Source organism: Zeus faber, assembly GCF_960531495.2.
Source record: "Zeus faber genome assembly, chromosome: 9".
NCBI classification, from domain to species: domain Eukaryota; kingdom Metazoa; phylum Chordata; class Actinopteri; order Zeiformes; family Zeidae; genus Zeus; species Zeus faber.
The window spans coordinates 23,010,990-23,025,804 of NC_137197.1; the positions used below are offsets into that span (position 1 = coordinate 23,010,990).

Consider the following 14,815-nt stretch of genomic DNA (forward strand, 5'->3'; position numbering starts at 1 on the left):
GTGAGGATTAGTTGTCACTCGCGAGTCACGATTTCATTGTCTTTAACTTGTATTACATGTCAGCCCTTTATTTCATTGAAGGTTGACATAAAAATTCGATCGCCAGTAAATTTTCCTCAACTCAACTGATGGAAACACAGCTAATTCACATTGGTGACATAATTACAACCTGTCAAACATTAGCTTAAAATTCCCCATTCAATTTCAATGGAGTCATACGATTGTGGAATCTTACAAAAAAGATTGCAATCTACTCAGATATCAGGAGAGTCAGTTTTAGCTGAAGGTATCACCGAACTGTTTACACACCAACACCAAATAAACACTGTCAATCAGCTTTTATTTAGTATTTCACTATTCCTTCCATTTTGCAGCTGTTGCAAGCCAGTCCAGGTCCACGGACGTCCTCGGAGCGTGGTCCCCACTCGGCCGTCCTGCATGCCGTGGAGGGCCTGGCCCTGGTGTTGCTCTGCTCCTGCCAGATCAGCCCCCGCCGGCTCGCCATCTCCATCCTCAAGGAAGTTCGAAGCCTGTTTCTGGCCATCGGACAGTCAGAGGTGAGTGGGTCTACTGCACGAAAAACACAGATTAAAATAATTGCATTTTGGAAGTGGAGGGTGTTTAAATTTGAGTGTGTGTTTTCTTACATCTGCAGGACGATGATAAACCAATGATTGAGGTCATGGATCAGCTCAGCCCGGTGATACTCGAAAGTTTCGTCCACGCTGCAGTGTCTGACGCGGTAAGTTAATTTTATTTGACTCAACTTTGAAATTCTGATCATTTCTACCTGGTTAATTTGTTCATTTGTTGCTTTTGTTACCAACCAACCTTGTCGGTTTGATAAAAAAGCAGACCTATAATGCTCCTTTTTACACAGGTTAATATAGGTCTCTGAGGTCCCCAAAACATGTTTTTGAAGTTTATGCTGAAAATAGCACTTATGCATTCGAGCCATTCTAAATGTGCCTCTTAATCCACCGGGTTCCTGAAGCTCTGTTTGAGTGGGAGGAGCCACCCTCCAGAGGCCCCTAGTTCTGTGAGCCAATGGGGTTTGAGCACAAGTTCCAGATTCGGTGCGCCAATGGGGTTTGATCTTCACTCATATTAGATCTACAAGGCCTAATTTGAAAGTTTGTTCCGACTTTCACCACGATGTCTAGAGCAGCACGGTGCTTGGAGCCCCGCGGGATATGGTGGGGTTTGGGGCTTTTTTGTTTCATTCAATTACAGAAACGCCTGAAAATAAAATAAAATAAAGACATCTACAGTTTTGTTTGGGGAAACGCGGAGCTGATTACAAGTCGCAGCCTACAGTGCAGTCAAACTAACACACACACACACACACACACACACACACACACACACACACACACACACACACACACACACACCAAAGTGGCTTCAGATGACTTGACCTACCAAAGCCAAAAGCTTTTAGGAAAGATTCTCCTTGGATCTGTGCAATTCCAACATTGGCGTTTTCGCGGTTTGTGAAGGAAAGGAGATTCAATGTTGGATTACAAGGCTAGAACGTAGGAGGGCAGCACATATCTTCTGAATTAGAACGCTCACAAAAAGCTGACTGAGGAAATTGAGGAATTTGGTGCTCCTGCTGAGGACCTCATATACTGTATATACTGTGTAAGTATATACTGTACATATATATTAAAAGAAAAGGTGTCTTAATCCAGCAAGGGTGTATGTTGCAGACCCGCTTACTAAGACTTGGTATGTTGCAATTCCTTGACGGACCCAGACCTCATGGCCTCAGACACCAGTTTGGGAACTCATGACCTATAGCATGAATCTACTTGACCTTGTCTCTGTCTTCCCCCCAGGCCACCATCCCACTGGGCCACCACGTGGACCTGCAGTGGCTGGTGGAGTGGAACGCGCTGCTGGTCAACAGCCACTACGACATCCGGAGCCCGTCCCACGTGTGGATCTTCGGCCAGTCGGTGAAGGACCCCTGGGTGCTGTGCGTCTACAGCCTGCTTCGGCAGGACCACCTGCCCAAACACTGCCCCACCGCACTCAGCTATGCCTGGCCCTACGCCTTTACCCGCATGCAGCTGCTCATGCCCCTGGTCGACCCCAAGTGAGTGAAAGAAGTACTCAGTGCAGAACTGTAGTACCACTTAACATTCTGCTGAAGTAAAAGTATATAATTATTGGTTCTTAATTGTGCTTTCAGTATTACAAGTAAAAGTACTTCTTATATCCTCTTGCATGTTGAATCATTGCCCTATATTATATTATATATTTTGCTCTAGCCGTTGAGCCTCCCCGCGCCTATTAACACCGTCAGACTCCAAACCTCCAACGATGCAAATTCCATTTTTTCATTCTTCCTCCACGAGTCCCCAGTGAAGTGCAGCCACAGATAACAATGCTAATAATTTCTGTTTTCCTTTTTCTTTTGCCCCGCCTCACCAGTAACCCAGTCTATGCTAAGAAGACAAGTTCCTCCGGCGGCGGGGACAGCTACGTGGCGCTGTGGAGGAACTACCTGATCCTGTGCTTCGGGGTGGCCCGGCCCAGCATCATGAGCCCCGGCCACCTGAGAGCCTCGACACCCGAGATCACGGCTGCCGCGCCCGACGCCGCCGGCAGCTACGATAACAAGGTAGCTGCTGCCTGTTTGTTCCTCTGCGGGATAAGGTGTTTACACGGAGCATGTTGACATTCTACCTTGAAGCGTCAAATTACGTCGCGGCTGTCTTAAAGCCGAGAAACAGAACGTTGCCGTGTTTGTGTAGCTGCGGCTTCCCAAACAAGCGGTCTGAACGACGCCAGCTTGTGTTGGTTTACAGTTTGTAATCGTCTTTGAACTTGTTTGATCAACAAATGAAGCTCTGATAGCTGTTTTCGGTGTCCCATTCTGACTTTAAGGCCTTCAGCAAACCCTTTAACTTCCTCCATAGTAGAACGTATGTATGTACACCAACACTCATCATCTTAGTGTTGGTGTACATTTCAGGATCTCATGTAACATTGATGGTCTCAGTGGAGCTTGGTAAGGTCAGTGCAATTATAAATAGAAAAATAAAAGTATAATTTTTATTTTATTATAATAGTATAATAGTATATTTTGTGGTAAAAAAAATATTTTATCACAAAAAAGTAATCGCATATAGCTTTAAAACAGGAATCCCTAAGATTATTTTGTCAGAAAATGCCATGTTTTCTACTTCTTTTTTTTAGACAGCACTATATAGGAAATAGCCATTCAATGTACACCGATCAGCCACAACATTAAAACTACTGACCGGTGAAGTGGATAACATTGCTCATCTCGTTCCAATGGCACCTGTCAAGGGGTGGGATATATTAGGCAGCAAGCGAACAGTCAGTTCTTGAAGTTGATGTGTTGGAAGCAGGAAAAATGGGCAAGCGTAAGGATCTGAGTGACTTTGACAAGGACCAAAGTGTAATGGCTAGACAACTAGCTCAGGGCATCTGGTGTTCCCGGTATGCAGTGGTTAGTACCTACCAAGTGGTCCAAGGAAAGACAACCGATGAAGCGGCAAGAGGGTCATGGGCACCCATGGGCTCATTGATTCGCATGGGGAGCGAAGTCTAGCCCGTCTGGTCCGATCCCACACAAGAGCAACTGTAGCACAAATTTCTGAAAAAGTTATTGCTCTGATAGAAAGGTGTCAGAACACACAGTGCATCACAGCTTGCTGTGTATGGGGCTGTGTAGCTGCAGACCGGTCAGAGTGTCCATGCTGACCCCTGTCCACCACTGAAAGCACCTACAATGGACACGTGAGCATCAGAACTGGACCATGGACTAATGGAAGAAGGAGGCCTGGTCTGATGATGAATCACGTTTTCTTTTACATCATGTGGATGGTCGGGGTTAGGGTCCGATCCGATCAAGCATCTGTGGGATGTGCTGTAGCAACGAGTCCGTTCCATGGGGGTCCCACACCGCAACTTCCAGGACTTAAAGGATCTGCTGCTAACGTCTTGGTGCCAGATACCACAGGACACCTTCAGAGGTCTTGTGGAGTCCATGCCTCCACGAGTCAGAGCTGTTTTGGCGGCACAAGGGGGGGGCTACACAATATAAGTGGTTATTAGTGATGGTTTTAATGTTCTGGCTGATAGGTGTATTGCTTTATGTATGTGCTACTCTATATGCTGTTTCCATTGTTGGATTTGGGGTCTGCCTTTCCAGGCAAGAATGCAAAGATCGGGCATGCACAAGAAGTGAAAGGCAGCGTAGCTAATTGTGGTCAGTAAACCGTGGATGACCATTCACAAAAAAGAATATAAAAAAATAACCCCACTACCTCAAGTGACCAAGAATCTAAAGCTGCTTTCACAAATGAACGTAATGTCCGGATAATCAGGTCATGACTGTTGACTGTGTGAAAAATGTGCTCTTAGGTAAGGAGTGTATTGTGGACAAGAACATCCAAATCTACATTGTGACAGATAATGATAACAGCCGACGAGACATGCTGGGACTGTGTCTGCTGCTCTACAATTGTTTTGGTCACAAACTTCACCAGTCTGTGCTTCTGTCCTTTCCCTTTGTCCCTTTGATAGTGGACCATGTAGGCTGGGCTATTCTTGTTGCACGGGGCAAAGATTTCCTTCTCACACCTTGAGCCCAGTTTTCTCTTGTCCTGTTTATAGGCATCACACACTGACCCAAACTTTTGCATCGTGGAAATGTTAGAACGCCTTCCTGTCAACATTCAGTAAGGTGTTTGTTTTGTGCGATTGTTAAGCATCTGTTGATTACTACAGGTGCTGTGTGCACTGCATAGGTCCATAACTCCTTTTGTAACCCCGCTCTCTGTTAGCATACGCCTAGCCATGTCAAACAGGGTGCGGCAGTTTCACTCAGCAGTATCATTCTGGTGTCGTGAGTATGGTGCTGAGGTCTCATGTCTGATCCCATTTCTGCTTAGTGGTGCTTGGTAATTCCTTCCCATGAATTCTGCACCAGTGTCTGACCTGATACTGTATGTTTAATCTTCCCATATGGGGTTGTATCAGCAAGAAACATCTGTTGCTTGCACTGTTACTCTTATTTTTTAGAAAGTACACAAACACTGCACTGAAATAATCAGTCAATGATAACGCAAACCTACAACACAATTTAAGTTGATTAAGTTTGCAAAGTTTATGTTTGGGGATTAACCATGTATGTGAAATTTACATGATGCAAGATAGAAAACCTTAGGATGTTGTTCTTTCGACATAACTGTGAGAGCAAGTGGGGGTGTTGACATAATGAAAAATGTGCTCTCAGTTAAGGAGCGTGTCGTGACATGAACACCCCAATTATCTGTATCAATAAAGTTATCTTCCCGTCTGAGTTGCAGTCGAATCAGAACTGATGCCTCACCGTTTGTTTATTCCTCCGCAATATTTCCGGGCTAGCACTGGGTACTTACGCCAGCGTCGCTGAACAATTCAACTCTGCCAACACGGACATTGTCCGGGGTTGCCCTCTCACACATGTAGCACACAACTGGAGATTGTCCGTCTTATATGCGTTCACACCTACTGGAAATACTCCTTTTGGTTTAGGTGAGGGGTGGAGCCTGAGTAGAGTGGGCAGGAGGCATTCTCTACTCTGTCCTCGTATGTTATGGCGGTAAATTACCCTTCTTCACCCTCGGTGAGTGGGCGTGTCGATGACGTCACTATCATGCACCAGTCGCATGATAGAAACGTCATCAACACGCGACGCGTCCACTCGCTCGCTGTGAATCGCCTGTGGTGTGATCACCTGCTTTGTTCACACATAATGCTCAATGGGACATTACGCAGACTTTGTAGTAGGGTGCTGGCTGGGTAAAGTCAGTTTAATGTCCAGTCCAACTGATTCGGATATTTGTGTTCACACATACAGCTCCTCCGGGTAATGTCCGGATAATTTCAGGGTTGCAGTGCAAAGTGTGTGAAAGCAGCTTTAGCTGGGAGGATGTTGGAAAAGAAAATACATTGCAGTTTGCAAAGGAATTCTGGGACTCCCACACAACACGTGTTATCTGATTTTCACTTCTCAACAAGATATGCTGATCTGCCAAAACTCTATGAATAAGTTCCTGACTGTTTGCTTCCTCAGGTGATGGGCAGTCCGTCGGTGGCCTGGCTCCTCAAGCAGTTGGTTCCTCTCATGAGGGCGGAGAGCATCGAGCTGACAGAGTCTCTGGTTTTGGGCTTTGGTCGCACCAACTCCCTTGTATTCAGGTAAATGAGAAGATGACTAATACATCTGTAACCTAACAGATGTAATAGTCCTCGTCCTCGTTCCTAATATTATTAGGAATGTATATTTGATTTTCTAACAATTTGAGCTATCCCTCATTAATAGACCACAGGATGTTTTTTTTTTTTAAATGTTGTCACTATGTGTGTTAATCACAGTTTAACCAGATGAAACAGGTCGGCGGTGCAGCTTAACCGTCTGATTTTTAGCTGGTTATGTTTGCCTTATTTAACAAAAGCAATGAAATGGAAGTTTTTGAACAATGCCTTACTTTCCCTGTAATTTAAGGCCATGTTGACCTGTATTTGTGTGGATTTAAAGGAGATTCACTCAGGGGATTATAGCTGAGTGGTGCCCTTCTGACATTTACAGTGGCATCTCTTTTTTTTTTTTTTTTTTTTACTGGGAATCAGATTTTAGCCCACATACCTTTTTATCAGAAAAGCGGTGCTAATGCAAAAAGGCTAAAAAGCTTAAAGCAGGGATTTACTCCAATCGTGCTGTGAATCTTTTCTCTGTTCTGTGAATCTCAGGGTAGATTTACCTACTCGTTGAAGCAACTTAGTTGATGCATAATGACTTGACTATGACTTCTTATTTCTTATATAATGATTATTTTTCCGATAATAAAGTATTTTTATCTTATCTGATCTTATCCTATATAATGACTCCTGTTTCCTATATAATGACTCCTATCTCCTATATAATGACTCCTGTTTTCTATATAATGACTCCTGTTTCCTATATAATGACTCCTATCTCCTATATAATGACTCCTGTTTTCTATATAATGACTCCTGTTTCCTATATAATGATTCCCTTTTCCTATATAATGACTCCTGTTTCCTATATAATGACTCATATTTCCTATCCAGTATAATGATTCCTTTGTCCTATGTAATGTAACCTCTTTCCTACTGTATATTATGACTGCTATTTCAAATTACTCCTGCTTCCTATATAATGACTCCTGTTTCCTATTCCTATTCCTATTCCTATTTTGTCTTGTCAAGGGAACTTGTGGAGGAGTTGCACCCCCTGATGAAAGAGGCTCTGGAAAGACGACCTGAGGTTAATTGTCTACATCTACAACTTCATCCATGCAACATATATAGTCCAAACGATGGCAAGATCCTAATTCAATCGTTAAAACCCGAGGTCGCAGTTGTTTGACAGAGATGTGTCTTTGTGGTAGAACAAGAAGCGCCGTGAGAGGAGGGATCTGCTGCGGCTGCAGCTGCTCAGGATCTTTGAGCTGCTGGCGGACGCCGGCGTCATCAGCGACAGGTCAGTGCGTCCAGAAGGGTAGGTAGTCTCCTTGAGATGGAAATCACTACAAAAGGAAAATCTACAAAGGAAAGAGGACAAACATAATCCAATTGCACAGTTACAGACACAACATTAGAAACAATTGCAGGCATCATTAAATAAGTCAGCCATTAAAGATTTAAAGGCACCTAATGAGGTGAAATGTGTTAATTTCGAGGCAGCTCATTCCATTTATGAGGAGCAAAAAAACTGGAAGTTGTCTTTACGATTGCTGTGTTTGCACGGGGAATGATTGAAGTTAGCCAGTCCTGTGATCTGGTGCAGCGGATTGTGGTTGACGTAACGTATTGTGGGAGTTTTTGGAAACAGGCCTAATAAATGACTATAAATAACGTTAACAATTCCCTCCCTGAATGTTACGTTACACACCAATGTGACGCCACACTTTTTTTTTCATTGTGAAGTAAATGCAATCAATTTGAAGTTTAAACTGGATCGTTGCCTCCTGGTGTCTCTCATAGTCCCTTTGTATTTTGGACCCCGCAGTACGAACGGGGCGCTGGAGCGGGACTCCCTGGCGCTAGGCGCTCTCTTCCTGGAGTACGTGGACCTAACCCGCATGCTGCTGGAGGCCGAGGGCGACAAGGACGCTGAGATCCTAAAGGACATCCGGGCGCACTTCAGCGCCATGGTGGCCAACCTGGTCCAGTGTGTCCCAGGTAGAAAAGTGATCACGGCATCACAACCAGGATCACTCACGTCATCCGTGATACATTTATAACCAATAAAAATGTCATGAGGGACAAGTAACTGTGCAACATAAAAGATAGCACTGCTGCATTAGGTTTTATTCGGTTTTATAATGTGGTCTGGGTTTTACAATCATGAGCTGTGCCTTATGTGCTGTATAATACTTTATTTAATTTTCCTGATAAGCTAATAATACATTTATGTCTCCGATAAGGAGCGTTTCCTTCTTCTTTGGAACAGTCAATGTTGGCCTGTAATTTGATCAACTCAGCTTTCAATAGATTTTCTTTCCTCGATGATGAATCTCCAACTAACTGTTTTGGTCTTTTTAGTCATAGCAAAAGGATTTTACTTTACATAACCATTGTCCGAAAAAAATAAGCTGTTCATTAATCAATCGTTTCAAGGTGACATTCACTTTCACAGTCCTTTCTTGACTCTGCCAAGTTTTATAGTTCCTGTACAAAATATCTGCACATTTAAAAGCCGTACGCCTTTTTCCTTTTTTGTGAATGTCTAATACAGTCCATTAGGGAATGTCCCATTCAGCTATTAGGGGATTATGAATTATGAAACAGGCCTCAATTTGTCCGCCGCTGGTACAGCACATGGAACAGAAGACACTTGACAGTAATCTTGATTTGGACGTATCCCAGAGGAGTAACTCCAAAAATAGTGCAAATGAAGGAGAGAAGAGTTTGGGAGTAGATGACTCAAGCCCTGCCAGGAGCACAGCTCTCGGCCATCCCCCATAGAGAGTGAACGATCCGTCCCGGGACGTAAACGCTGTGTTATTTAAGTCTTAGAAAAAAAACAAAAACAGGCCTAGTTATTAGCTCAGGATTTGGTATACCTCTCGCTGACCGGTTCTTCTCTCTCATATCGTCCGCCCGCAGTGCACCACAGGCGGTTCCTCTTTCCCCAGCAGAGCCTTCGGCATCACCTCTTCATCCTCTTCAGCCAGTGGGCCGGCCCCTTCAGCATCATGTTCACGCCGCTTGACCGTTACAGCGACAGGAACCATCAGATCACCAGATACCAGTACTGTGCGCTCAAAGTGAGCAAAACCAGCAGATCCGTCCAGTCACTCGAACTGGCCCTCCCTTATCAAAAGATATAAGGCATATGCTGGGATGTCATTCATTAGTCATTCAGTAAAATATGCTCCGCTCCTTGTGCAACTCTGTAATATTTTCTTTTATCAGCCGTGGGCTAAAATGGTCTCGACCCAGCCGAGGGAAAAATTTCCGCTCCAGATGTCCAACTTCTAATTTTAGCTCCCAAGAGAATCTACATTTGGACTGTGACTACATATAGAGAAACTCTTCTCGTAGCTAAACATGGAATACAATAGCAGGCCACAGCCGTAACTGATATTCTAGCATTTAAGCTCTTTAACATATTTCTAGGCCTTGTTATTATGTGATGTAAAGACTCCTGATGTGAGATCCACTTCCCCTGGGTACGAACACGTCGGGTGTTAATTTGATGAGATTTGTCTTCAGTAGAAGCATTGGAGCAATCGGGGCCGAACTAACTAGTTTAGCCCTGATTGCTCAGAGAAATTAAGAGGTTGTTGACAGTGAAGTTTAAAAACTCATCTAATGTAAAGAGCACTTTGGCCCCAAGTTCCTCAGATTGTCAGGTCATTATCAATACATTTAATTTATCCTCCGACCCGTTTTAGGGTTTTCTCACACTTTAAAATTGGATGTGTTTTCCCCAAGCGTCTCTGCAGTCTATTTCAAATGTCGCAAACAGCTCCATCTCGCTGAAGGAATAGCTGTTTATCTTTGTGTCTTTTGTCTTTCCTCTCAGGCCATGTCTGCCGTGCTTTGCTGCGGGCCTGTGTTTGATAACGTTGGGCTCTCTCCAGACGGATACCTCTATAAGTGGCTGGATAACATACTGGCCTGCCAGGATCAGCGGGTAAGTGGCCAGTCATTTATCACGCTGTTGTATTTAAACAGAGAACTGCCCCAAAAAGCCCCTCTGATACTTTATTTGGGCTGGCTCGATAAAAAAACCCCCAAAAAATACAATGCTAGCTCTTGCCAAACGCTCTCCATTGAGCCGGCTGAGGCTTGGCAACCAGTGAAAGATGCTTCTGTGGCCGATTGAATTAGCCCTTTTTTCATTTATTTTTGTTTTCATAGAGGATACGCCACCCTTCCCTGTATATTCACAAGTTATCTGTTTATTTTCCTCATACTCTACAGAGGGCACAGTTGCTTTCCAGCCTGTGCTCCTGGCTTTACGTTGTGCGGCCTTGGGATGGGTGTGAGCATTCTGGCTCATGGCCCAGAAAAATGCAATTTACCATCTTTTCGGATGATCTGCCCGGGCTTGAGGGATCCGTTTCAGCTGTTCCTCCCCAAGCCTTTTAAAAACCAGGACATCCGTTAGCATCCAATAACGTAATCCCTGCAAAAAAGGGAACCGCTGTAGCTGCAGGGGATCTCCTGGTGTGATATTTAGAACTGTATCAGGGCAGGGAGTGACCGTCCCGCTCGTCACAGGTCCACCAGCTCGGCTGCGAGGTCGTCGTCCTGCTCCTGGAGCTCAACGCAGATCAGGTCAACCTGTTTCACTGGGCGGTGGACCGCTGCTACACCGGCTCCCGCCAGCTCGCCTCCGGCTGCTTCAAGGCCATCGCCACCGTCTGCGGAAGCAGGTGGGAATGCATCAAACTGCCCATGCTCAGTATTTAGCCTGGTGGTGGATTCTATTTAAATATTTAGCTTCCTTTAACACGGTATGGAGTGTTTGTCTGGGTGCTGCGTTCCTGTTTGAGATGGAGCAGAGTAATGTTGTGACTGATCAGTTTAGAGATGCTCTTGATCTCACAGATTTCTTCCTCGGATGTGAAAAGTGCTGGCAAATTAGCTTAAACTTCAAAGCGTGATCTCTGCTAATCCTCTTTATTGTAAGGGCTCGCTATCCATCGAAACTCAACCTTTTTGTTTATCTAAGAGGAATTTACATTCTTCCAGAGATTACAATGTTCTGGAAGCACATCAATTAAATGTAACAAGTAAATTTATGCTGATTTCTGTCCTTACTGAGAGTTAATAATGTACTGTAATATTTAGCTCAAACAATTCCACTTTTTGTTTTTCGATATCAATGCAAACCAATATCAAGTATGTTGATATAACAAGTGTGTTTTAAATTAGATATTTTCATTGATGCACTTTGCTTAAGAGGGCCAAATACAGTACTGTAAAAGCACCATGCTGCTCAAACTCCTCAAACAAGAAATACATTCCAACCACATGATTGTTCAAAATGACTGCTTTGTTTCATTCAGTTAAAGCCCTTTCACAAAAAAACTGAAATATCACTTCAGGAAATAACAGAATTAGTGCACTTAAAACAAGGATATATACTGTTCTCATTATGTGGCCCAACTTGACCTTTCTTGACTTTTCGTTGTCCTCCTTCCATCTCTCCAGAAACTACCCCTGCGATGTGGTGACGCTGCTGACCCTGGTGCTCTTCAAAGCCTCCGACTCCAACAGAGAGATCTACGAGATCTCAATGCAGCTCATGCAGGTGGGGAACGCCCATTAAGCAGGAATCTTCCTCTCCATTTTTTTGGACTTATTATAACATGTAAATGACATGAATCCGCTCCCTCTTTCCTGAAAAGATCCTGGAGGCCAAGCTCCTGGTGCACTCGAAGAGGATGGTGGAGCAGAAGCCCAGCAGCATCCTGTACGGGACCCACGGCCCCATGCCTCCGCTTTACAGCGTCTCCCTGCCCCAGCTCTCCTCCCAGCTGGCCAGGATGTACCCCGAGCTCACCCTGCCACTCTTCTCAGGTGTGTGTGTGTGTGTGTGTGTGTGTGTGTGTGTGTGTGGGTGTGGGTGCGTGCGCGTGCGCGTGTGTGTCTAGGCTGTATTTCTCCACTCCCAGGCTCCTCAGAGGCTGCAAGTTTAAATGAAACATTGCGACTGAGTCTGCAATTATTGCGAATCATTGCAAAGTGTATGTTTTTTTTTTTTTTTTCCTGTTGATAAAAACAGGTTTATGTTTGTTGCTAGGTTTATTTTTATTGTTTATTGCACATCATTAGTTTAATTGTATATTGCCATTTTTTTATTGTTTATTTTTAGTTTTATTTGTCTGGTTTATTGGCGCTTTATTTTCATTGTTTAACTAAAATTTTTAGATTTGATTATACTGAATTGTGTGTATTGCATATGACATTTTTTCTATTCTATCAATCTGTTCTCTCTCTCTTTCTCTCTCTCTCTCTCTCTCCCTCTCTCTTTCTTTCTCAGAGGTCAGCCAGAGGTTCTCCTCCTCCCATCCTAATGGCAGACAGGTGATGCTCTCCTTCCTGCTGCCGTGGCTCAGCAACATTGAGCTGGTGGACGGCGGTCTGCTGCCCCCGCTCTCCACCCCCAGCACCCTGGAGTACGAGGCCCCCGGCCGGCCGGGCGGCAGGTGGCTCCAGGGGTCCGGCTGGGGCTCCCTGCAGGCCACCTCCATGGTGCTCAACAATCTCATGTTCATGACTGCCAAGGTACAAACAATACAGTCATTATCTGACGTTTCCCCCCCACCGCCCCCCAGCTTGCTGCTCACTTCCTTCCCTTCGCTGACTCCTTCGCTTCCTTTGCTGACTGTGCTGAGAAGGAAATCTTATAGGAGACATTCTGAACCTTACAGTCCGGGGGTCACTTGATTCACACGGGGTCGTGGGACCTTTTTAAGACTGATGATTGATAGATTGAAATATGTTTGAAATATATAATTTCTATACTGTGTGATCCATTTGGAGCTCTCTCTATGCTTTAAATATGCAATGTGGAATTTACATACATTGTTTGACCAGAAATGTAAATTGTTATGTATAACATTAGTGCGGCTGACTCCAAAATAATCAATGTAATTGCTGTTCGATTTTTTTGGGACCTAAAGACGGGGCCAAAAAGGTTGAAAGTCCCTGTCTTAAAGTATACACTGCATCTCTAAGTACATATAGCTAATCAAATGACGCTTTTGAAGAACAAAAGGCATTTAATCACTTACAGGACGTTTTATTTTGCTTATTATAGAAACACATTGGACATAAAGGCAAAGCCAAATAAAGGATGCTCTTAGTCGTGTGATGTAAGGTGTTGTTTCCTCTGCTCCGCTCAGTATGGGGACGATGTTCCAGGACCAGAGATGGAAAATGCCTGGAACGCTCTGGTCAGCAATGACAAGTGGAGCAACAACCTGAGGACCACGCTGCAGTTCCTCATCAGCCTGAGTGGAGTGAGCAGCGATACCACGCTGCTGCCCTACGTATGTTCACCACACGCACGCCATCTAGATTGACCATTTCTATATTTTTTACATACATGCATATGTATACAAACTCAAACTGGTATGGTATCTGTGTCTCTTTAATACACACACATCCATACATACAGAACTGCCTCCCTGTATATTGATGGACTATATTAATGGGTTCTCTCTGTCCTACAATTATTTCCATTGTTATTCTACGATTCGCCTGTTAATTGACATCACTTTCTGAATGTGTTGAGTGAGAGGCATTTAGTTGTAAAGCGCTAGGTTGCCGCGGTGGTTGGATAATCGCGCCATTTACCATTTAGATCAAGAAGGTGGTGATCTACCTGTGCCGTAACAACACCATCCAGACGATGGAGGAGCTGTTGTTCGAGCTGCAGCAGACGGATCCAGTGAATCCCGTGGTGCAGCACTGCGACAGCCCACCGTTCTACCGTTTCACCGCCACCAACAAACCGTCCACAGCGGCTTCAGGTACGACGCCCTCCATGTCGGCCTCAGAGGGCCAACAGCGAGCGAGGCAGGCACCAATCCTGAGCGTAGTGAAGTGGGTTCATGGGTAGTCTGTCGGTACTTTGAACTTGATACAAGGCTGCAAAGACTTAACCTTCGACATTTTTTGTAACACAATGAGATGCCAAGTGGAAATCTGAAACATTAAAGGGCTACTCCACTTTTGGGGAAATTAGCTTTTTGCCTATTTTACCCATATTGAGATGAGTGGGTCAAAACTAATTTTACCCTAGTGTGCCCAGTACTGAGATAGCCACGGGCTGCATCCTAGGCTGCACGGAGTCTCAATGTTTGAATTAAAATACATGCCAAACCCGGATCACGCAACTCTACCCATAGCTTGTTGTCCCAAACTGACAAAGGTGGTCAAATTAAACGTTCTAGTGGAACAAAGTTCAATCTTGATCCAGAACAACGTCAGTGGGACCAACTGGCAATAATAGCAAGCTGTCTCCCTTTATGCGCTGTTGAGGGGCCCTTGGCATTCCTACCTTACCTCCTCCAGAGGACACTCCATGAAGTCTGTTTCTGAGAGCAGCTTCTATGGGTATATGTGCGTAAAACAATACCCCTGTTTATTGTGCTTTCACTGCACAACTAAAGGTAAAGTATATTTTCCTTTTCCAGTCAACTCCTCCAGCAGCAACACCGTCATTGCCGGCCAGGAGGGTTTTCCTGACACGGACGATACAAAAGCTGTAAAGGAGAATGAGGAGAGGTAGACCCCAGCAACC

The 14,815-nt window shown here is 44.5% G+C and overlaps 1 protein-coding gene across 3 annotated transcripts in view; it reads left to right on the forward strand.

Annotated features, from left to right (window-relative positions):
- LOC307234942 (protein furry homolog) overlaps positions 1 to 14,815 on the forward strand; it is a gene marked incomplete at its 5' end in the record, with an annotated part of 58,914 nt that overhangs the window by 22,137 nt on the left and 21,962 nt on the right. For all 3 annotated transcript variants that reach the window (XM_080006824.1, XM_080006826.1, XM_080006825.1), the window contains 17 exons: positions 375 to 557; positions 656 to 742; positions 1,842 to 2,101; positions 2,440 to 2,629; positions 6,098 to 6,222; positions 7,255 to 7,312; positions 7,437 to 7,528; positions 8,057 to 8,229; positions 9,157 to 9,317; positions 10,079 to 10,189; positions 10,780 to 10,934; positions 11,716 to 11,815; positions 11,913 to 12,084; positions 12,548 to 12,792; positions 13,413 to 13,559; positions 13,874 to 14,042; positions 14,709 to 14,799. In XM_080006824.1, the coding sequence (XP_079862950.1) occupies positions 375 to 557; positions 656 to 742; positions 1,842 to 2,101; positions 2,440 to 2,629; positions 6,098 to 6,222; positions 7,255 to 7,312; positions 7,437 to 7,528; positions 8,057 to 8,229; positions 9,157 to 9,317; positions 10,079 to 10,189; positions 10,780 to 10,934; positions 11,716 to 11,815; positions 11,913 to 12,084; positions 12,548 to 12,792; positions 13,413 to 13,559; positions 13,874 to 14,042; positions 14,709 to 14,799 (2,519 nt within the window). The remainder of the gene's footprint in view (positions 1 to 374; positions 558 to 655; positions 743 to 1,841; positions 2,102 to 2,439; positions 2,630 to 6,097; positions 6,223 to 7,254; positions 7,313 to 7,436; positions 7,529 to 8,056; positions 8,230 to 9,156; positions 9,318 to 10,078; positions 10,190 to 10,779; positions 10,935 to 11,715; positions 11,816 to 11,912; positions 12,085 to 12,547; positions 12,793 to 13,412; positions 13,560 to 13,873; positions 14,043 to 14,708; positions 14,800 to 14,815) is intronic.